Source organism: Prinia subflava, chromosome 12, assembly GCF_021018805.1.
Source record: "Prinia subflava isolate CZ2003 ecotype Zambia chromosome 12, Cam_Psub_1.2, whole genome shotgun sequence".
Taxonomy (NCBI): domain Eukaryota; kingdom Metazoa; phylum Chordata; class Aves; order Passeriformes; family Cisticolidae; genus Prinia; species Prinia subflava.
The window spans coordinates 11,158,542-11,183,276 of NC_086258.1; the positions used below are offsets into that span (position 1 = coordinate 11,158,542).

Below are 24,735 nucleotides of genomic sequence, written 5' to 3' on the forward strand. Positions count from 1 at the left end.
ACCTCTCTAAAAATTTGCTATTATGGAATGCTCTGTGCGAAGAATGTTTTTGTTTATTAGCTATTAGCTCCAGGTTTAAAAAAGGTTAGTCGAATGAATGAATGTATAATCTGCCTTTATAACTTGCTGGGAATCCCACAAAGAAATTAGCAAAATTAAAAGTGAAACTTTGCAACATAAAAATGTTTTTTTTTATTACAGTTTAGGAAACAAAATTGTTGTTTCAGTCACTGTACATCATTGACATCATAAGAAAGCTATACAATATTGTAATAATGGGTTTGTTTGCAATTGTCAGACAGTTTTGAAGATACTTGGGTTTTGTAGAATTGGAGGAAACCAATATGAGAGCACTTGAATTAAACAGAGGACAAATAAAGAGGTTTAAAGGTACTGTATTAAAAGTAGTTCTGTTCAAGTTAAAATATGAACAAGCAGTTGTTACTATAATGATAAATTATTTCCATTGTAAAAGTGAATGTCAGAAGAAACCCCACATCTAACTATATTACACTATCCATTCAATATGCTTTAGGCTAATTAAGTTTTTTGTCCCTTTCCTATATGGCCTGTGATGCCTTCAACTTAATGTTATGTTAATTATTTTCTATTTTAACTCAAAAGCTTATTGCATTCTATTCTAAAGAGAGAGGACTACTGACTGAAGTGGCCATTTCAGTGCTTGTTAGGAGCATAGTCTGGTTGCTTGGGATTAAAGCAGTCCAAAGCTTTTCCAGTGTAGCAGTTTTCTACTGAAAAAGCTGGCTTAGTAGAACCAGAAGGTGATAATTCTGTTATTTTTTGATAGATTTAGCAATATTCCCATTAAACTTCCTTTCAACATGTGTAGGACTCACACTCCTTCCTTCCCAAGGTGCTTTTTCAGCCTAGGATACACAGAGCTGAGGGAAGTGGGAGCAGGAAGAGCAAAGGGAGTGGGTTGCCATGAGTGTTCGTCAGGATATTAGTGGTTGTTTCCTGTTGTCGTTTCCTGATCAGATTGTCCACTTACTTGCAGAGCTAGATAGGTGATTCTCTAACTAGATTACTACTTGAGTGGAGTATTTAGTTTTCATTTTAAAATGAACGGTTTTAGAGTATTTGCTTTTGTAGGAAAATACAGGTTTCTATCTTGAAGTTATGCCCTGCAGCATCAAGGTTCTTGAAAAAAACTATTTTTTCAAGGATGAGGTTGTTTATTTAGGCCCATATTTATAAAGTATCCATAACCGCTTTTAAGCTCTTTAACATATAGTTCAGGTCCATTGATTTTAGGGCACTTAAATAAGTGCAATTAAATGCCTAAAATTTTTACTCAGTGAAGGAGCCTAGAGACTTCTCTTGTGGTGTATTCTTTAGTCATTAGCATTCACTTATAGGTAACTATGTTATAAATAAAAAAATTGAATAATCAAAAATTGCCAAACTCTGTTTCTTTGACTGTCCTCTTAGCTGAACAAGAAACATACTTTTACACAGATCAGCCTTTTGATTAAGTACTGAGTGGTTTTTTGTCTCTTAAGAGCTGTCTAAATAAGCTGTTCTTGTAAGCTTTGGTGTATGGGTCATTCCAAATAGCATATGACAAAGCTTATTTCTTCAAGCTGTTGCAGTTTTGTCTACGTGGAAAAAGAAAACTTGTGACGACTTGATAGATGACAGGGAGCTTTTATTTGGATGTGCTAGGTGTTTGTAGCATAGCTGAACTGTTTGAATAACATTAGGTATTTGCGCTTTGAGGAGGACTGAAGAGGAAAAATGGGATGTGCCTTTGTGGGGCCATTCTGATTGGACCAAATGGGCGTACCTTTTCCTTGGATCTGTAATACTGTGAAGAAGAGCAGTTCTCTGGTTTTTTAAGACACTTTAGGCTGAATGATGTGATTTGCAAAAATTCCATGGTTGATTTGGCCTTCATACTGAGAATCTTGGTGATCAGCTTGCATTAAAGTCTGTGATTAGAGAATAAAACATCCTTTTAGCAGAAAGGTACTAACATCCGGTTATTTCTGGCTGTGAAGTCTGACAGTTGTCTTCAGCAGGGTAGTGCAGTTGGCAAGGAGTGGTTTGAAAGACTTGGCTTTGAGAATGAATGAAAATACTATAAAACATCTGGTCATAGAAATTAACTTTGAGTCAGTGATCAGAATTTCAAAGTAAGCAGAAAGAGATAAGAATGTGCCAGTCTTAAAAAGGTAAATTTTGAGAAATTAAACAGATTGTTTTTCCAGATCGCAGTTCAATTGCTGGATTCATTTGCCACAAGATCTTTCAAATCCAAAAGTTAAGAAAGGAAAAGTGGTTTTGTAGGAATAGCAGGAAAAAGAAAAAAATGGATGGATCCAGAGAAAAAACATGGTAAAGAAAAGTTACCACCCAGACTTAAACCCAAAAGTGTTTATATAAGATCTGTCTCAGGAAGTCCCTAACCACCACTTGCTGCTGAAGGGAAGCAACATCTGGAAAACAGCTATTATACCTTTGCCTTTTTCCTGCAGTCTTTTTTGAAGCATTTTCTGCTTTCTGACATTGGATAGCATATATTTAAAAATGTTAAAATGCATCACTCTTAAAGCACTTAATCTCCTGTAATGTATTTTTCCTGATTCATGGGGAAAGTATTAGGAAATAGCTGGGTTTGGGGGAAAACTGAAAAAAAATATTTGATAGTATTCTAGAGAAAATCTGATTTGTTTGGGAGGAAAGCTTTGGTAGAAAGCTCCAGACAGCCTCAGAGTTTTTTAGCCTGTTGCAGTAGCCTGTTGCAGACTGCTTCAAATCATTTTGCATAACAAAATTATTTGAAGCAGTCAGAGATGATTTGTGGTAAAACTTCTTGAACGTAATTCCAGTTGAGTTCTTCGTAACATTTTCTTTCACAAACTGCTATTTTCGTTTGAAAGTTGCTTGGGTTTTGCTGCACTTACTGATCTGTTTTTCTATATTGGGCTTCATTGCTGCAGTGACAAATGTGGGATGATTGATTCCAGTAGTTGAATATGGTGAGGTTGCTCAGAAAAGACAATGGGATCAACATCAAATTTTAATTTTGTTAGTTTATGTTACTGAGGCAGTTTGAGCCAAAATAAGGCAACCTCTCTAGATCTACATTTCTATAAGGTGAATTTTGCTTATATCTCATGATAAAAGAGATTGTTTGAAGTACTTGCTTTATTCACATTTGAAATCAGGGTCCATTGTCTGCTTGTACATATAGAGCCTTCCTGCTGCAGCAAATTAGTCCATATAACTGCTGTACTCCAAACTCCCCTTCAGTAATAGATATGGAGGTATAGGCTAGCACTTTTATCAGACTTGTTGTAGAACAGTAGAGTTGTGTCTTGACAAGACCCCTGGAGATCATCTGGTCTACCTTCTGTGGAAAGCAGGGCCATAATTAGGTTATCCAATGTCCTGTCAAGCCATATGTTGAATATTTCCAACAAGGGAAATTGCCATCCTCCTCTGGGAAACCTATTTCAATATTTAAGTGTATTTGCAGAGAAGAAATTTGCTTATATGCAGATAGAATGCCCCTCCCACCATCACTTCTTGACCTGTTGCCATCACTCTGGAGAGAGTATTGCCATATTCGCTGTAACTGCTCTGTAGCTAATGGAAGAGCAGTTAGGTTCCCTTCCTGCTCCTTCACTTCTCTAAGCTGAACAAACCCAATTTCTTTAGCCTTTTTTTCGTATGACGAGCTTTCCAATTGTGTAATCACCTTGATGGCCATCCATGGGACCATGTCGTAAATGTGTAAAGTCTCTCTTGAGACATCTTATAATGAATAGATTTCTGTATGTTACAAATCACACGGAGTTGCCTTAGCAAAGGTTTGTCTTCAGCTTTTTTTTAGAGTATTCTGAATCTTACCAAGGTTAACCAGTATATGCATTCGGTTTTGTAGACAATTTTTCCAGCTCTTAATCCATGGAAAATATCCAGTCTTCTTGAAACCAGCGATACCACAAAACAGCTGGCTTTTTTGCCTATGAGCTAATCTCCTAACAGTGGTGTCTTTGGTTTTACAAACTGCTGACTGTAGTAATTTGGATTTTCTACTGCATAGTTAATTGATAAGTTACTGTCCCTCTGTCCTCTGCTTTGTTTAGTGCAATACAGCCACACTACTGTATGTAGGAAAATGCTTTTATAAATATAGTTGACTACAAATTGGAAACATATCCTTGTCTCTTCTGGCTCCCCTATCAAACTAGTGTCATTATTCAATTTGTGAGGAGCAAAAATGGAAAATAATTACTTCCCATAGATTCTCTTCTGTTATATGTGCCAGTTACTGTGTATCTTTCAGACCCTGCTTCCTGTACTGAAGGAATGCTCTATGCTCAGGCATCTGTGTTACATGGCAGCATATGTGCATTCAGGGGCTATGAATATCTTTAGAAGTGTACATGATTGTAAGTAGGGGACTAAATTGTTCATTAAAACATTTTAACTTTTTTTTAATCTCCTTTTACAGCATGTGTTTGTGGTTTTCACAGTATAGTACAATTTACCAAATAAATGTGATAGTTTATTATAGTACTTGATGAAAATGCTACCTAAGAATAATGAATCAAAGTCCCCAGGCTAGTGTGAAATACTTTACGAGCTAATTATTTTTTGTTGCAAAGTAGTGACTGTCTGGCTGACAAAAATATCATACAGCAGCTGTTTCCTAGCTTACTTGTGTTTGTAGAATTGCACAGACCCTTAACAGAGCACTATGCATGAAAGTGTATATCAAGTGTGCAGTAGTGGTGTGGTTTAACCACCTAATTTTTGGTTTGTTAACCCCACTATTTTACAGTATAGTTTTATATTCATTATAAAAAAAGTTAAAAAAAAGTAAAAAGTAAAAAAGACACAGTTGATAATGATGCAAGTTTTCAGTCTTTATCCACACAGATTTTTTTATAATCAGTTTTGCAACAGCGTGTATTTGTGAAACAGTTTTGTGGGTGCTGTAAGTTTTGGATTGCACCTTATGCCTACAAATTGTCATAAATCCCCAAAGAGACTTGAAATTCTGAATTGTTAAGAATAAATGGAGCTGCTCAGGTCAAAGAAATCTGTGACAGAACAGAAAACTTGAACCGGGCTTTCTAACTTGCAGGCAAATGCCTTAAAAGATGGGTTTTTCTCTGTTTCTGTTACTGCTATTTAAAGTAATACCTGCCCAGCTTTTCTCAAAAGTTTATACATGTGATTTACTTGACTGAAAGTGTTTTGTCTTTCATAGCATGTTATGTCAGTCTTTCTTAATGAGAAACAAATTGCACACCGTAGTTCATGAACATTTTAAAGCTTACATGCTGCAGCTCAGAACTGTGTTCTTCAGAACTGAGTGAAGCTGAATAACCAATGATTTTCAAAGGGTTGAGAGTATTTTTCTTAAGACCTCTTTGTTAGTACCCATCAACTCCAAAGTATGCTTATTTATTGTCTGCCTCCGTGCTACCTTCTCAGAAGCCTTGAGTATTGAATAAAGAAAATAATAGGAGAAGCTTAACTGTAAATCAAGACATGAGTATACAGACTTAAGTGTGTATCCTGCTGAACACTGCAGTTCTGCATAAATTTTTTTTCAGTAAAATTTAGCCTTGGAAATTGTTGTCTGGTGGATGGAACACTCAAAATGTGCTATCTGGGTGGCATTGACTGCAGCATTTGTAGTTCACTTTTTTGCCATACTAGTGTTTTCCTGTCTTTAAACTGTTACTAATATTACTGCTTTGATCTCTCCAGTAGAAGTTTAAAAGCTTGGTGTTACACGTTTGGTTTTCTTTTGCCAACTGAAAAATAATTGGTCCCCTTTACACAGAGTGATTTTCATTAATAAATGTAGTCCTGGATTATTTGGCAGTGCTTTTCCTTAGCATGTGTTGGTACTTCCATAGGACCATAAACTAATGAACACTGTTTCTGCATACAATATCCAGCTGCAAACTTAGTTCTGGTGACAGTGGAGAAATGTGAGTATCACTGGAAAAGGATACTTGTCTGCGGAAGAAGCTGCCCATGAGCTCACCCTCTGGAAAATATCCCGATGGCCGCACATCCTAGCTTTTTTCAGTGCACAGTAGCACAAATGTGAGCCAAAGTTTGAAAAGCTAGTGCTGTGTGTTTGCTTTGGCATGGGGCAGCCCTGAGGCTTTCCTTTGAGAAACGGGTCTTGAAGTCTTGTTCTGAAGGGAATAATTTTGTCATTCCTCTGCATAGAATAAACTAATTCTTATCTATGCCTACTATCACATCATATATAGAAAAGAGTTTAAAATATCACTGCCCAGATTTAAAAAAAAAATCATAAAAACCTAATTATCCTTCTTGCTTTAAAGAAAGAGAGGGAGAGAAACAATAGGGGAAAGGTGTAGCTTGATGTGTAATTACAAAAAATGTGTTCTTTTATAGTCTAGTCAATTAAGTTTAATTTTTTTTGACATCTGTCAGTTTGTGTTTTTTCTTCCTGCACCCCACTACCTACCAAAAGCCCATTTCCTTACACCTTTATTTGGAATTTACAGGGCCTTGCCTAATGCACTTTCATCCTTTTTGGTGCTTGTATACCTTGTTGGTCCTCATCTGTATGTTGTCCTGGAAAATAGATTCTTTGTCCTGAAAAAATGCTTACAACCACTGATACAGAGTGGAAGTATGTTTATACCTTTAATATCAATGAGAATAGCTGCAGACTTGTTTAAAATAGCTGGAAATGGCCTTGACCCAGGCTGCCATAAGGCATTTTGCAATGTAGAGGCTGTGAGAAAATAGAATTTTTACATCCATAGTTAACAACGTTTTCATGTGCCACTTGACACAAGTTAAATTAGACTGTAAATCTTGACCTGATTTCTAAGTTTTAACTGCAGAATGACTGGAAATTCATGTTGGTTTGTATGTTGTTCAGTTGTTAATCCAGCTCTATTCCACTCATGTACAAAGGCTAAATGTCCCTTTTGGTTTTGGTGGGATTATTTAATTACCTTTGGTCACTGGAGCACTCTCCTATTTATGAAGTCAGTGGGTCTAATGGGCATATATGGCTCTTCGTAGTCCAAATTCACAGATTGCTGGGGACTTGAGAGACGGTTTAATTATGGTCGTATGGTTTCCAAGCAAAGCATTTAACAGTTTATAACAAACTGAATTTGTTCTGGCTTGTTGCCACCTGTTTGTCTCTTCACTTTTCAGTGACAGGTCATATGATTTCTTCATTCATTCTTCCCTAAGCAGTGTAAGGCTTTTCTAGAATGCATAAATGAATAAGGTAAAAATGTGAAGAAATTAGGTATTGCAGTCTGTCTAATGCTGGACATAACACAGTGTGATCCAATGAGCAACATACTGGTCAAGATGGCTGAGATTTGAAAAGACAGATAATGTAGCAAGCTCAGCCTGAGTGAGAAGAAGTCTTGCAAGGGATTTCTGTAAAGTATTCCTAAGTCTCAGGGCAGAAAAGTTAATGGAGATCTTCCACACTGGTGGCAGACATAGGAAGCATTGCAGTGGTCTCTGGTCATGGGAGCCAGCAGCATTGTGTCCCCCAACTGTCAGCACCACTGACTGGGGCAGCTCTCACTCTTTTCAGTGTTTGTAAGCTTTTCTATCTTTTTAAGGGGTGTCATAGAACTCAGGCAGTAATTATGGAATTTTTCAAAATGCAAATCCCAGGCTCTCCTTTGTTTAGTGGACCCAGACCACAGTGGGGGTAAACAGCTTCTAACTGCTATATTAATTAAAAATTATGCAACTGTTTGTGTTTGAAACACTACATCAATTGGTTCACTGATTTGTTTGTTTCAGGAATTTATCTCTTGGATTTAATCTACATTGATTCTGCATATCCTGCTTCAGACAGCATAATGGAGAATGAACAAAGATCCAATCAAATGAACAATATTCTCCGAATAATAGCTGATCTGCAAGTATCCTGCAACTATGGTTGGTAAATTTTGTTATGCCTATCAAGTCTTAACTGAAATTTCTTTAGTGTGAAATGGTGGAAACAGATTTTGGCCCTGAGGGACCACAAGAGGCTAATGTTGGTAGAGTTGAACACTAGTAAGTGATGTAGCTGCCACTTCTGTATAGCCTCAGTCTTATGAGAAAATTGGGCAGATAAACATGTATTCTAAATTGTAAGAGCTGTAACAGAGATTGTGTAGAGTTTACTGTTACATTTGGTATACAAATGACATACTGTCAAGTCCAGATATTACATTTGGCTTATATACTATTTCCACCAGAGGCAATCAGAGAGAATTATCTTAATCTCTTTCCTCTACTTTGCAGTAGCTACGATGTCTAGAGTGTGGAATGTGTCCATTTAGTTATCATTTTGTTGTTAGCATCCTGGCGATATATTTACAAAATGAAATACAAGTATTTCAGTCTGTACAGCAGTTGTTCAACTGTGCTAAGCTTTTGCACATATGTTGCTCCTGGATGAAGTCAGGAAAATGAGAGGTTGTTGATTTTGTTAACAGGATTTTAGCCTGTTAGTGAAGCTGTATATCAAGAAATGTACTGGTTTTGGTGTCTTGAATACTCAGTGTACTCTTGGTGACTTAGCATGACTTTGCATTGCTTAAACATGTAACAAGCTGAAAAGCCTTGAGTGCAGCTTAACAATCAAATTCAGAAAATTTAAAGGCTGCAGTTTTGGAGAGCTTACAAAAAAAAGTTTGTTAGATTGTGATAAAACAAGGTGAGATGTTAACTATGTATGCTTAAGTATCCAGCCCTTATCCTTTTTTGTCAGCTTCAGTATTTCAAAGTATTTAAAGGTAGGAACTAGTCATAATAATATATGATTCTGAATAGCTAGATTATTTGGGTGCGATTTTCTTATTGTGAGTTTCATTTTATCTCTGAATACTTTGGATGACAAAGAAACCTCATTATTTCATTGACCCGTTCCTTTTTACAATTTTGGTAGCTCCCTGCAGTGCTATGCAGGAATTTTGAGTGCATTTGTTAAAATCAAGATGAAAATTAAAATATGGCCTTGATACACTATTCTGTGCTAATGGGTACCTTTAAAACAGTTACCTTTACAAGAGCACAAAAGTTAACTTAGGTACTACAAGGCATGTTCCTGTCCATGTACCACCTGTCAAGAGGTTTTTCTGTTATTCTGAACTTAGTATCTTTCATTCTTTGTGTTCAGCATTGTAATTACTAATTAACTGTTTAACAACTTTTAAGTTTTCCACCTATGAGACAGCATCTGATAAAATCCACCAGCTTACACGATGATAAACAGCACCTGTATTTTCTTTACCAACTGAGAACACCAGTTTAGCTCAATCAAGTCTTTAATACCTTTTTAGAGTCAAAGTAGTATTTCTGCCCAATTTATTTTGTAGGGAGGTTCAAATTCTGTTTCCATGAACGTATCCTAAGAAACAGAAAAAAAACCCTGAAAAAATAATAATTTTGGACGGCATAAATGTTAATGGTTTTTGTTTGTTTGAACACTCCACAGATCATCTCATAACACTTCCCCATGTGCAAAAGTATTTGAAGTCTGTCCGTTACATCGAAGAACTTCAGAAATTCGTAGAAGATGACAATTACAAGTAAGTTCTTTTCTTCAGGCATTGGGAAATTTAACAGAAAGATTACTTAGTCATTAGTTTTATTAAGAGCTGAACAAAAAGCCCTTGGCTGAAGATGTTTTGGAGTGTGTCTTCCAAGTAAAATCCAGAATGACAGTCTTTCTTTATGACTACAAGCAGATTTACAAAGTGGAATATACTAGTGGAAAGTAACAGGTCAGAGTAGATGAAGATCTAGTCTTTATTCTGTTACATTATGATTGTGTTCTGGGAATTTTGTTCAGTAACAACAAAGTCATCTCCAACATGTCCAGCATTGACTCAGTGGTATTATGAATAATACATTAAGAACATCTACCAATTTCAAGTTATTATTTTCAGTAAGTTAATACTTACAATTTGGGGGTTTAAGCGTGCTAAAGCAATGTTTACAAAAGACCTGGAGAAGAGTTAACCCACACAGAGGGTTGAAGCAGACACCAGAGACCACATCAGTCAATATGTGAATGTGCTCTAGTTAAAGGAAGTGATAATGCCTGGACAGTAATTCTGAAAGAACTTGCAAACTAAGTCATAGGCTAAGGAACCAAGGTTTTAAACAGCTCAACCAAGCCAGATGCAATACTATAAAATTAGCTATTGACAAATAGAGTAACTATTTGGGTGAGCAGAATTTGAAGTATTCAAAGTAAACATATGTTCAATAATACAATGCAAGTATAAAATATTTTAGCATATGTTTTAGAGAGCAAGGTTGGTAATGAACTTCCTTAAAACCAATCTTGTTAAATACCAGTTAACCGTTTTAAGTTACCAGTTTTGTTAAATACTTCAGTTAAGAACTTTGTCTCAGAATTTATGTGTACTTAGACTGTATGCTAATAAAACAGTGATGGAAGGGTTCATTGAAATAGAAGGTGGTTTGGATATCACAAAGGAAGAATCTGATGACTAAAATGATAGTGACACAAACCCCGAAATGTTGAATTATTGTTCTAACATTAGTTTATTATGTTGATCAGTAGATAGCTGTCACAAGTGAGTTATCGCTATGAAAGGACTAATTCATTTCTACTGCCCATCAAATATAGTGTTTCTATGAAAAAATAGAATTGTTTATACTGCTTCAGAAGAAGCTGGTGAGAACTTACATGGAGTATGTAGAATACATTGTATGCAATTCTGGCCATACGTGCTTGCATGCTTGAAGGTTTAAATAAATGCTGGTGCAATCAGATGAATAAAATCTATCTTGTAACACCAGACATAAAGAACTAGGTTGGGTCTTAGCCTAGGAAAGGAGAAGTTTAGGTAAGAGAATCACTGTGTATAAACACAGCTGGAAGAAAATGGGGAGGGTAAAAAGAAATTTAAATGAAACTGAAATGATATCACAATGATAAAATACATAGAAAATTTTAGAAGCCAAATTTTGAAATATGGTTTGCAACTATCAGAGTAGTGGAATTGTGGAACCTCTTCTTATTTGGAGTAGTGAGACATATAATTAAATAATTTTAAGTTGAAACCTGATCAGTTAATGAAGTGAAGGCTCCCAGTTAGTGTTTGTGAAAAGAGCATAATCAGTAATCAGAAGACTCTGCATTACCAATGTGGGGGCATGTACACATGCATATGAAGAGTGACCTGCACCAACCATTTACATTTTTCTGCAATTAGTGCTGACACTGCTGGCATACAGATGCAACCTCCTGCTGAGATGGGAAAAAAGGTGTCATCATAGCAGACAAAACAACTGATGTTTTAGCATAACATGAATCAGACAATTTGTCTTTTCGATTTTGGATGTAGCTGCAGTTAGTGGTAACTCCAGCTGTTCCTCTGAGCTCCGCTTCAGTTGCTGGGCATGCAGGATTATATACCTTGACCAGATTTGTCGATAGGAATTCTTGTGATGAATGCATGTGGAACTTTGCTTACCCTGAGAGAGTAGTTCTAAAAGTAAAAGTATTTAGACAAAGTGTTCTTTTGGAACTTTTCAAAGTATTATTAGGGCATACTTCAAATAGAGATAAAATGTCTAAAATTTGTCCCCTTACTTAGGCTAAACTTCCGCAAAAGAAGCTCTGGGCATTCACTGCAAAAGCTTGTGCTTGGTGATGATTTGAGATATTTGTGCTTTTGCATTGGGTTGATCACAGATACTAAGAGTAGTGATGTTTCTGTAGAAAAATAATTTGGAAAAAAAAGAAAGTGTTTAAGGTTTTCATAGCAAAATTTATCTGCTCCATGGAATTAGAATTCTTGCCTGAGTACTGATGCTAGAATGTGTAAATTATTCCTTTACTCAATTTCATTATATTGTATATGTTTCACACACAGATACATTGTGCAAGAGATGCACATTGATCATGAGCAGTGCACACAGCCTTTGGAAAGGTCAAGCAGTCCAAGACTTTTGCTAAGGGTAGTCTGAGATCTAAATCTCAGTGTTGAAATTTAACAAATGGTCATTATTTACTAATTTCCCACATGCTTCTGTGCTTCATTAAAGTTGTGAAGACAGAAAAATCAAACAAAGTAGTCATTGGTAAAGGTGAAGAACTGTAGTTAGTAGAGGCTTTACAACCCCTGGATTGGATTAAAAAAACTGTTCATATTGTTCAATTTGATTTTTAGATGGAGTTTCCTGATGATGCAACAGTGTTGACACCATGTATACACCAGCTTTCATGAACTGTACTATTTCAGAAAAAATTAATTACACAAGTGTTTTCCATAAGCGTAATGATAACATAATATTTGTAAAAATTAAAAGTAATTACATTTTAAATTTGAATATTAATATAACATTAGCAGCAACCTTGCTGATAATGCGTGAAGATAATTGATATATCTTAAAGATAATTTAATATTTTTTCTTTGGATTTAGTTATTTGTGAGATTAATTCAATCAAATTTAGTGGTTTTCTTTCCAGGCTTCACTGTGGCAAGGAAAAACTAGACTAAAGTCACAGAAGGTATTAAAAAGAGGGAAATATTTGATTCTTACTGCAGGAAAATTGCTACAGCTTATATACGTTGGAGAATTTTGATTTTTTTCTAACATGTTTGTTTCATCAGAATAAAACTTTAAATATTTTTTAAATTAATTTAAATTCATCAAAACTCATCATATCTACCCTTAAAGCAAACTCATTCCTCTTCCATTTTTTGCACATGGTAAGAAGTTTTTGGATTTTGTTTTCAGTATTTGATCTCACATTTTCCTCTCAGTTTCCCTTAAAGGATCTTTAGTTTCATTGCATTTTCTGGTCCCATGACAGAAGAAACTGTAAGCCTTACAAATGCGGAGAGTACTAAGTTTTTAGAGTGCATAAGAATCTCTTCCGTCTTTTTCTTTGCAGTGACTGCTCTTTTTGAGCCAGGGACAGCATTAGTGCTCTCTGCAGAGAGGTATGTGTGACCTTTGGCATGAAGAACAGAACTATCTCAGTACCAAGCTGTCAGGGAGAAACGCGTAGATAGTTGTCCTAAAATGTATTGGCAGAATCCCAACACACATTTTGCCAAATGAGAACCTCAATTACGCTGGAAAGGAAAATATGGCAGCCACTTTATATAAACAAAGCTTTTCTCTACAATTTTTTTTTGCCAGTCCAACTGCTTCCTTTAGGTTTGTGCTTGTCAGCAAGCAGGAATGCTCCAGAAAACCCTTGACAATGATGTCATATCCTAAAAATAACAGATCTTTCTTGGTCAGCCCGTATAGTGTTTTCTGCAGAAGCTGCTCAGTTTTAGCAGTATGTAACGTCGTGGCACAATGCCACATCCTCTCCTAACCAGACATACGTTGCAGCCATTCCTATAATTTTTTTTTCCAGACCTTTTGGCATCTTTAGGTCAGGTCTTGTATTCTCACAGTTGTTTCTTGAGTGAAACCAATTTGAAGACTGTTATTTGTACTACAGTATTATCTGTCTGGACAGGACAGGACAATCAGGCTTCTATCTATGCCTTTAATTTGGTTCTTCAGAGCATATTAAGCAATATAGTAATAAGTTGACTTACAGAAAAATCAGTTCAAATTTTGGCTCAGATAGGCAAAATGCTATAGGAAAACATTAAAGAGAAATTCATAGGCAATTAAAAGGCTATACTTAGCAGTGCTGATGCTATAGAAGTCCTAGCTATACCATATTAGTTCCAGTCCCATGGGAACAGGAATGAAATGGCAGGTGCTTAGTACTTACATTAAGTATTAGTACTTACATTAGTACTTGTAACATTGAACCTTGGTTGCATTTCATCTTCAGTAAGCCTCCCAGGCGGAAGAAAACCTTCACTGTTAGTCTGCAATTCATAGTGATCCAGTGGCCACGTGGTTCACTAGCTGTAATTGTGGCTTGACTGCCTCTTCCACAGCCACAAAATAGAATCATGGAAGCATGGAATCACTAAGGTTGAAAAAGACCTCCAAGATCATCAATTTCAACCTTTATACCTTGACCAGATTTGTCGATAGGAATTCTTGTGATGAATGCGTGTGGAACTTTGCTTTACCTGAGAGAGATCACCACCTTGTCAGCTAGACTAAGTAAACTGAGTGCCACATCCAGTTACTGGGATCATCGCTTGCAGAGATGATGATTTCACTGCCTCCCTGGTCAGCCCTTCCCAATGCCTGACAACTCCTTCTGTGGAGAAATTCTTCCTGATGTCCAGCCTGAACCTCCCCTGGCACAGTTTGAGGCCATTCCCTCTTGACCTGTTGCTGGTTTCCTGAGAGAAGAGGCCGACCCCCCAGCTGGCTGTACCCTCCAGTCAGGGAGTTGTAGAGAAGGTCCCCCCTGTGCATCCTTTTCTCGAGGCTAAGCCCCACCGGCTCCCTGAACCACTCCTCATATGACATCCTTTAGATCCTTTCCCAGCTTCGTTGCCCTTCTCTGGGCATGCTCCAGTGCCTCAGTGTCTTTCCTACAGTGAGCTTTCCAGAGCTGAATCCAGGATTCAAGGTTTGGCCTCACCAGTACAGAGGGGCAATCACTTCCCTAGTTCTGCTGGCCACAGTACTTTTGATACAAGCCAGGATGCCATTTGCCTTCTTGCCCACCTGAGCATACACCAGCTTATATTCAGCTGCTGTTGACCAGCACCCCTAGGTCTCTTTCTTCTGGGCCACTCTCCAGCCACTCTTTCCCATCCTATTGCAGTGCATGGGGTTGTTGTAACTGAACTGCAGGAACCAGCACTTTGCTGTGTTGATCTCAGCCCATCAATCCAGCCTGTCCAGATCCTTCTGCAGAGCATTCTGACCCTCCAGCACATCAGCATTCCCATCCAACTTAGTGTCATCAATGAACTTACCAAGAGTGCACTTGATCTTCTTGTCCAGATCATTAACAATGACATTAAATAGGACTGAGCCGTGGGGAACCCCATTAGGGACTGGCCCCAGCTGGATGTGACACCATTCCCCACCACTCTCTGGGCCCAGTTATCCAACCAGGTGTTTCCCAGTGAAGAGTGCACCTTTCCAAGCCATGGGCTGCAACCTCTGCAGGAAAATATTGGGGGATGCTTGCGGACAGTATCCTTCCAGCAGAAGCTTCCAGCAACCTACTGTCGCTTGACCTACTGTCACAGGACCCACTGTTTAAATGCTAGACGGACAGCCCAGAATGTTCCAAATATGCCAGACCCATCTTGTTCGGTACGCGGATAATGGTCCAAAATGACCTAAAGGACAGCTTTGAGGACTGCACTGCTTTGTTGCGACTAACATCATCCTTGTTTCAGCAAAGATGAGTAAGTTTTGTTCAGCCTCCTTATAGAGCAGCTAAACTTCTGTGTAAAACTATTCTTTATCTTTGTTCACTTGCTTGATATAAGAAAAATTGATTAACAGGGGCTGTACTGTCCTAGCAATAGTTCCATCCTGTACTGGAGAGCATGCTTTCATGAGAGAGAACTGTGTTCAAGACTGACTCACTGTTTTATTTTCTGCATTATATTAGGTTCTTCTTTTCCTGCTTGCCAGGAAGCTTATTCTAAAATGAGCTGTATGGCCCAGTAACAGAGTGTTATTTAAAATTAGGTTGAAATAGAGGTCCATCTTACTTTCCAGAGCACATCTGCCCTAACATGTTCCAGAAAATATTTTGAGTATCGGGCTAAAAAATGACAGAAATTGTTCAGTCATCTTTCTACTATCCAAGAACAAAGCCTTCACATACTCTTCTTGTGCCTGTTCTGTAGAAGCTTTGTCTTAATTTCCACTGGTAGATTGGTATTCGTTAATTCAGCAAATCTCTATGCTGTTTTTTTCCCTAGAGATTTTCCTTTTAATTTTGGTTTCATCTTAGATTGTTAATACTAACTCCTCAGTTTTGAAATTTCAGTTTGTTGTAGGCAGTTTCTGAGGCTGATATCTATGATTTATTCTGACATGTCTCTTAGCTGAACACTTGCAATATAATTTTGGAATGTTGAAATTTCATATGTCAGCATTTAGACCATGCACTAAAACTAGGCTTCCTTACCATGGTAAAGCAAAGATTTGTTTTTTGAAAAGAATTCCTGAAACAAAAAAGAAATCCTAACAGTCCTGTGATATTGAATCAATATAGTGACTTGCGAGATGAATTTCTGATGATACACAGGGGAAACACAAAACAGAGTATCTTTATGCCTTATGAGTGGTTTATTAGGCATGCTGGAGCCAAGGTAGTTTTTTATTTAAAGTAATGCTAATGAATGACATTGGACAGTCAGCTGTGAGAATGTCATTAGGTGTGTGAGAAAATGGATGATGCATGTTGGTGGTAAGCACATCAGGTCTCAAATTGTGCACTGGTCTATTGAAAGTATCACTTTAAGTCTCTCAGGGACCACAGATTCTGGCTCCATGAGTCCTGTTTGGGAGACACTGAGCATGTGTGTGCATGTGTGGAACTTGTGCTGTTACATGGAAAATGGAGTGTCAGAGGAATTGCAAAATTGAGTTTGGGTGGTGACAAACAAGCCAGCACTGGTTGAAACTGTACTGAATGTCAGTATCTCTTCTTTGAAATAAGGAATGTTTTTGATTGTTTCCAGCCTTGTGGAGGAGAGGGGGAATAGAAGACAAGGTGGCTCAAGAATGACATCTCGTTTTCAGAATATATTACCTTTTCTTTACAGTTTCTTTTAAATGTAACACGTCAGCATGAGTATTTTATATCTACCAAATATAGTTAGGTTCACTTTTATTTGTTCTTCTTTTAATACATTCTGTATTTCCGTAAGTTGAAAACAGATAAATTGCATTCAGGTTTTCCTGGAAACATTGCAGAATTCTGGCATCATGGAAGTTGACGTCAGGGACTTAGAAAGGGCTAAGATTCAGAGTGCAGTTTAGCATAATTAAACAGATAACCAACATTATCTAACTTTCACATATTCTGGGGAGATAACCTGTTGAGAGTGATGTAATCTCGTTTTATAGCACTGAAGACTCATTTGTTGCTCTGTTTGTGAATTTCTAAGTGCAGCACACAAGACACGTGCTCTCTAGATGGTATCATAATAATCATAGCATGCCTCTTCCTAAAACCTTGTTAAAAGCATAAAGGTGTTAGGTCTTTCTTCCTGCTGTTATCTTCCTCTTTTCTTCCTTACAAGAATAATTTTAGACAGAAATAGAGAAATAGTATAGTGCAAGTAGTTGCATGGAAGTTGATCTCGCGTTTGTCACTAAAGAAGGTATAAGAATGCTCTTGCCTTAAATTTATCAGGTCATAGCACTTCCTCTGATGTACATATTCATAGGCAGTATTTCACCTGTACTGTTTTTCAAACATGTAAGAGTTGTACTGGATCCAGGATCTTGATACACAGTAAGCTGATGAAGTTGGTAAAAATTATGACATTAGACAAATAATTCTGGCCTTATCAGGTATGTGAGGTAGTCCTGCCATTCTTTCTATAAAAAATATGTGATTCTGTAAATAGTTATCTGAAATTATAGACTGGATCTGCTTAATGAGCACAATTTAGTTCAGCATGCCTAGGAATAAATATGGTCTCTTATCTTTACATTCAGATTTAAATTCATTTTATTCTATCCGAGCAAAAATTTCCAGGAGGAATGCATTACAAATCACATCATTGTAAAAGAAAGAAGCTATTGGCTTGCATGGACTGAACGGCAATCAAATCTTTTTAGCAGTGGACTTACTAGATGAGCATTCCCACAGTGACCAAATAAACTGTGACTACTGCCACAGAGGACTAATAAAACTGAGTACCTTCTGTGATACAGGGTAAGGAAAGAGCTTCAGAGATGAGTTTCTCAAAGCTGGCAGAAACTAAAAATGCCATTTTCACGTGTGAGAAAAGACCAGTATCATCTCCCTTGTACAGACAGACACAGAAGAAATTAGCAACTGTGGAACAGTGTTGGGTTCTCAGAAGGATGGTTGTCTGCTTCCATTTGGAGAAAAACTGTGAAACAATTTGAAATGCCTGCTTTGCCTGCAGACTTTAGTTCGTCAAATATGAGCTAATCCAGTAAAATGGGCTTAATACCCAAATTTCTGAATAGCATCTGTGGCACAGTTTCTGCAGAAGATTATTCAAACAAACAAACAAACCTAAAAAGCTTTTCTTTGCAAAAATCAAGCTCATGGCATGGGAATCATAAAGTTTTAAATCATCATGAGGAACAGATCAGCCTTAAAAGTGAATGAAAGAATAATTGCTGCACAAGGGATGCAGCTGGAACATTTCTACAGACGTGGAAGATAAATTCACACAGCAGGGCCTTATTTACAGGGAGAGACTTCATTAGGTTCTTTTGCCTTGTTTCCATACTGAAAGAAATTTCCATGTGATCAACATTTGAATCATGCACTGACTTGTATTATTGTAACTCTCTAGGAGAGTTAAGTTACTGCTTCCTGGTCACAGAAATCAAGTTTACAGAAAGGAGTCTGGAAAGGAATTATTCAATACCTACTTAAAATGCATTACTTTGGGTAGTTAAAAGAATCTGTCTGAAGAACAGAAATTCGAAAACATGAAACGGACCATAGCTTTGTTAACTGACTTCACATTAAAATGTAGTTGATAATGTTGGAATATTGTAGAGAAGGAACTGAAAGGTATTGCCAATAAAGAGTAATAAGGAAAGTGATGGCTGAGCCAATTGTGATATTTTGAAAGACTGTCATAGGTTTCTTCCTCTACTCCTTTGCATGTTTTTATCTGAAGTCGGAAAGCCTTTCCTTCGGGTGTACAGCAGGGTACTACAGCTAGAAACCTTTGTGCATGTTCACTGCTGTGCTGTGACTGCAGTTATTTCCTTTGGATTTATGCCTATTACATTAAAATTTACTTAACATTATAGTCCTTCATGCCTTTTTGTTAGACTGGTACAGAGCAAAGGACCCGTGAATGTCAAGTTAAGACTGCCTAAATTTGAGAAATGGCAGGGGTGATGTGCATTGGGAGATTGAGATTTGTTGGAATGCTGAGAACACAAGACTGAGTGAGTACATAATAAAACACAGAGTGTGAGGCAGCATGGCATATACTACCTTCCTCTAATTACCTTCTTTTACTATTAAGTGTTGGTCACTTTGCCCTATGAAGCTTCTTTTCTGTAAGTCACAGTAACAAAATAGTTATTTCTGTGTGCACATTTCAACATGGTAAATTCACTTTCATGTTTAGAGGGAAAAAAATGTTAGGTTTGTACCTAAATTACTTTACTTTTTGAGGGTTTTTTCCCAAGGTGAAAGACTGTACGAACTTATATTTTTAAACTGAGAGGGAGGATTAAATAATGATTTCTCTTTCTGCTTTCATAGACTTTCCTCACCGTTTCTTTCTTGGTTCTGACAGGTAGTGATTTACGTCAAAAAAAAAATTATTGTTTTGTTACATCACAGAATAAATAACTAGACTTCCAAGAAAGTAAATTTCCTCATTAGCACTGCCAAAATAATTACTTCTTCAATTTCTTTCAAATTTTATTGAGATTTTTTTTTGTTAATTTCTCTAAAAACTTGTTTTTCCAGATTATCTTTAAGAATTGAGCCAGGTAACAGCTCTCCTCGACTGGTTTCCTCCAAAGAAGATCTTGCAGGTATAAAACGTCATTTGAAAATTTGAGTAAGGAAATTATTTTAATTACAGAAATCCTCCACTGAAGTATATGGGAAAACCCAAAGGTACATCAATAGCATGAGTCAAAAAGAAAGATTGCTGACTTGTATAAAAGCAGTTCCAGTTCAAGGGATGTCACAGGGTGTTTGCTAGGGTTGGAACAGGTGTCAGATTTTGAGATTTTTACAAATGCTTCCATTTACATCATTATTTAATAAGTGAAGAAAAAATAGCCCTCTTGCACTAAAAAAAAAACAATGCAGTGAATAACACGGGAAATTTTCCTTTGAGGTTTCCATGTGGTCATATACATTTGAGACAATTTCATTGTGGAAAGCAGGAGGACAAAAGATTCGTAGCAACAATAGCTTCTAGCAACATCGGAAAAACTAGAGTACCAATCCCTAAGTTGACAAAAACAAATCCGCTGTTTATTGCTATGACCTCACTAAACAAACGTCAGGCTATGTGAAATGTACTTCCTGCTATAGGAGCCATTATCTCAAAAGCTGTTCCGTTTTAATCTCTTGAAGCTGAATGGCCCATTTTCTGTCTCATTATGTAAAACCATATGTGAATGTAAAAATTCCAAGGAGCCCAGACCACATCTGACATGCAGTTTTAACTGGCATTCAAAATGTCTTTTTTTCTCACCAATGAAAGGCCAAGAAAATGAGAGTGAGAAAAAGGAAGATGCAGAATATAAAACAAAGAAAGATCCCATGTGTTTTTTCTCTGCTTCCCAGCTCTTCAGTTGTTTATAGAGAACCTCTCGTTTGTCCTAGTATTGTGATTGCTATTCCCAGTCAGATGAACATTTGACCTGGTCTTCAATTTCTTTAGGAGGTGCTTTCCCTTTCCCTGCTTGATGCATTATTAATTGCTGTGTAAAATATAAAGAAATAGTTTACAGGATATTTTTTTTAATTAGGTGAGTTCAGAAGTAGTTTTTAATGAACACTTTCTTCATATAGAAATGCATTTGAAGTTAACTTCCCCACAGAAACCATCACAGTGTTGTACTCTGTATCTGTGTCTGGAAAGGTGTTCCTAAGGTACCAAGCTTCTGCTAAGCAGTGCCCACTGCATCAAAAAGGCCAGTAGGCTGGAGATGTGCGAGAGGTTGGGAGGGTAACTAGCCAGGACAGCTGATTTAAGCTACCCAAAGATTTATTCTATACTATATGACATGCTCATCAATAAAAATGAAGAGAAAGGGGAGAGCAAGGCATTTATTATTAAGGTGTTTATCTTCCTAACCATGCACTACAAGGCTTGAGTTATACCATGGCTGCTCATTGCCCAGTGATGGGAAGTAGCGGATAAATTTTTTGTTTGATTTCTTTCGCTTCTGCACACAATTGTTGCTTTTTAAAATTATTTTGCCTTTATCTCAGCCCACAAAGGCTTTATATCTTACTTTCTTCACCTTGTCCTGTGAAGGATGGGGAGTAATGGTGAGTCAATGACAACCCATGAAAGTCAACCCACCACATCATGTCACATTTTCTTTTGCTTTTGTGAGGATTTGCTTTTTCATACTAGAGACTTGAAACTAAGTCACTAACTCTCATGTGATTACATCTTTCTTACATATGTAAAGCAGACAAGTAACCTTTTTTTGTTTTCTGGCTTTACTTTGTATTACACACATCTACATGCTCAACCATTGAGCTTTGATGTTAATACTTCATTTGAATATAATTTCAGTCATAGCGGCATAGTACCATCACTAGTATTCTGTAATTCCTAATCAAGGGCTGAGACGTTATTAGAATTCTAATGGAAGGCAATTAAAAATACAGTTCCAAAGCTGGAAACGAGAACTTTGAACTTGCCTGATCTAAGCAAGGAATACAGCATGATACTGCAGTGAGCTCAGCTGGAGTCCACAAAAAATGATTGGGACAATGTTCAGTAGTACCAACTTCATTGAATGTATGATCCTATAGTATCTGGCAGTATTAGGAGAGGGTAAATTTTCCCTTCTGAGTCTGCAGTGCCCTTAAGTGCTCTGCAAGGTTGCTTTACTCAGAATGAGAATTAATGTGATGACTAGAAAGCAAGTGCCGAGTCATTCCTATTGCTCCATTCTTCTGTTAGTATTTCCTTCGAAAGCTTGACCCTTTTGTGGACTGCTGTATTTCTTGCTCAGCTAGAGAGTTCTCACTTACTGGCAGTTAGACAATAAGTGCCATCAGCATTTTGTAATAACCACAGGAATTTTTCAGTGGGCTGCACCTGTGTGGCTGCAAAAATGCTAATAAATGGAATCCAGTAGATTTTATTGAAAATAAATTTTACTGAAAACTTTATTCCTGGAGAAGGTTTATTAAGTTAGCATGAATTCAAATTGAAATTTAACTCAGCATGAAGGCAATAATTTATTGTTTATTTCATGACATTAATAAATAGGAGTATAGCCATATATTAGTCTTGAATAGTTCTGAACTAAAATGCTTAAATATCAGTAATGAGATATTTGAACACGGAGAATTAAAAATAGCACATTTAGAGGCACTGCTGTCAATTTTATTTGGATTCACATTGTACCTTGAAATTAGTTCCACTCCGGACACTGTATGCTAGAAGTAAGTCCTTTGCAGTTGGTAAGCTACAGTGATAATAGATGACCTCAAAATACTGTGGGTAATAGTTTAATGTTCCAGTCTATAGTTTAAGGCATGGGAGTGTGATAATAGTGATTTAAAGTTAAAATAAAGGTTCTTAGTCCATAAGGTCAGTCATCAGTTCAGTTGTCTTGGTAGTCCAAAAGTTAATACATTACTAATAGCAATAAGTCTAGCTCAGTTCTGCCTGTGACATGCTGCCTCATTAGAGTTCGGCGTGTGTTTCCAGAGACTGAAAAAAAGCTCAGTGTCATTGGTAATTCCAAAGTCTATAACGGGATCAAGTGCAGGGAATAGTGTCATCTTTGTGTTCTAAAATACGTGTTGATGATGGAAATGGATTTTACTTGCCAGCACTGTGAATTTATCTTCTACCCAGTTTTCTTTTTTTCAAAAAATTACTAACAGTTTACTGTAGCCATAGACTTCATGGGTTTGTTTTTTCCCCTAGAAATATCTTTAAGAGTGTGAGGCTCAGTAAAAACAGTTAAATCCTACAGCATTTCTATTTGCAAAGTGCTGGAGAAAACTGTGTGTCCATTTTCCACTTCTTTTGCCCACTAGTTTTCTGGTAAATTCAAACAGGAGGCAGTCATCTGATTAAAATGACTGTCTCACAACAAGCTATGTTTTGTATCTTAATGGCTAAGAGGGTCTCATTTAATTACCAAAAGCACATATAATTGTGAATAGTGCTTTCACAGGAAGATTTCATGTCTTCCATAATGCTGCAGGGATTCTTGTCCCTCACAAGTAGCATTTAAGAAGGAGCTTTAAGCAGTTTAGCTGAATGCTTTCAGGAACTGTGTGATTCACACAACTTCCTTGGCAGCAACCTAGGTCTGTTCATTCTGTCTTGCTGTGGTTTGAGAGAGAGAGGGAATGTAGCTGGAGAGTTTATAGTATGCTAACTGTTCACAGTTTCTAGTTGAATTAGCTGTAAAAGACATCCATGTTCCTGCAGTGTTAGCTGAAAGGTACTTGTCATTTATGATATGGCTGTTAGATTGTTTTGGAAGGATAACTCAATACATTTTCCCAGAACAAAGGAAAAGATTTAATGCAATATATGCTAAATGTAAGCCTTCTAGCAACTGGAATTCCTCAGAACTTGCACACCAGGAGTAGCTCAGTAGAGAAATCTTCTGTTATGCATACTCTTTCTGATCATGTTACTTGGAAAAGTTCAGGGTGCAGTTCTGCTAATCAGAACATGCAAAGTGGTTACTCATTCTCTGGAATACAGTATATTTATTCTGTCTTGAAAAATTATATAAAAATTAAAATAATGGTAAAATAATTACCATATGACTCAAAGACTGGTCTTAATAATTCTGTGATTTTTAATTAACCCCTTCATTAAAGTTAACACCTAGCATTAAATTTTAGCAACACCCAGGCCTCTGCTGTGGGTAGACCTTATTTTGTGGGGTTTGTTATGCAGTAGTCAGGGGATGGACCATCACCCCCTCCTTTTTTTTTTTTTTTTTTTTTTTTTTTTTTTTTTTTTTTTTTTTTTTTTTTTTTTTTTTTTTTCCCCCAAGTAGGTCTTGGTGTAATTCTTGAGGGGAGAATAATTAGACCAGAGGTTTTATGTTACCACCATACCAGGAATGTGGCGTAATTAATCTAAAACAGGTATATTATCTTCTTTGTTTAGTGGGTAAAATTCAGCCTATTGTACCAACTTCATTAAGCTTTGAGAGCTAGCTCATAACAAACTTAGAATATATATTTTAATTCATTAGAAGAGGTCAGTTATTGTATGTAGAGTATGTGATAGATAGGAGTTGAAAATGTAGAAAAAGAAGGAAGAAAGACTGAGGTTGTTTGCACATTTATAACCCTCTGAAGTAGCTGTACTACATTAGCGATATCTCTACAGCAGTTCCAGCATTTTAGAATGAAAAACCCCCACACCATCATTTTCCATGTAAACACAGAGTTTGACATTTAGTTTTCCCATTTGTTTTACTGGTTGCTTTGGCAACTAATAAATAGTTTGTGCTAAGTGCTTTAGCAGCCAGTCATTCTGTGGAAATGAGGATTGTCTAATCCTTGTGCAAGTTCTTGGACATTGCTTCATGTGCACTATGTCTGCTTTTCTTACACAGGACTTAGGGTAGAATTGGAAGAACTAAGTTTTCTTCACATAAATTTACATATCGTCCAGAAAACTTTACTCTTTGGTTTACATTCTCTTCCTCTGTGATACTTTCATGAGAAATGTTTACAAAAACTCCCTGGAGTATTTTTGAAATTAATCCATACCAAAGAAATCTGTGGATTCACATGTTATCAACCAGTAAATCCAACTGGAATTAGTGTACTGTGGGTTTTTTCTTAATATACCAAAGGTTCACAAAAATTAAAGAAGACTAGTCTGTCAAAACAAATACGAAGTTTCTAGGGAGAGAATGATTGTGCTC

The 24,735-nt window shown here is 36.8% G+C and overlaps 1 protein-coding gene across 14 annotated transcripts in view; it reads left to right on the plus strand.

Moving 5' to 3' along the window:
- Positions 1-24,735, plus strand: part of RALGPS1 (Ral GEF with PH domain and SH3 binding motif 1) — a 77,618-nt gene that overhangs the window by 36,074 nt on the left and 16,809 nt on the right. For all 14 annotated transcript variants that reach the window (XR_010082025.1, XR_010082026.1, XR_010082023.1 and 11 more), the window contains exons 12-14: positions 7,810-7,947; positions 9,494-9,587; positions 19,589-19,656. Coding sequence is in view for 10 of the 14 variants with exons in the window: in XM_063410274.1 (XP_063266344.1) it covers positions 7,810-7,947; positions 9,494-9,587; positions 19,589-19,656 (300 nt within the window). In the remaining 4 variants the exon portion in view is untranslated. The remainder of the gene's footprint in view (positions 1-7,809; positions 7,948-9,493; positions 9,588-19,588; positions 19,657-24,735) is intronic.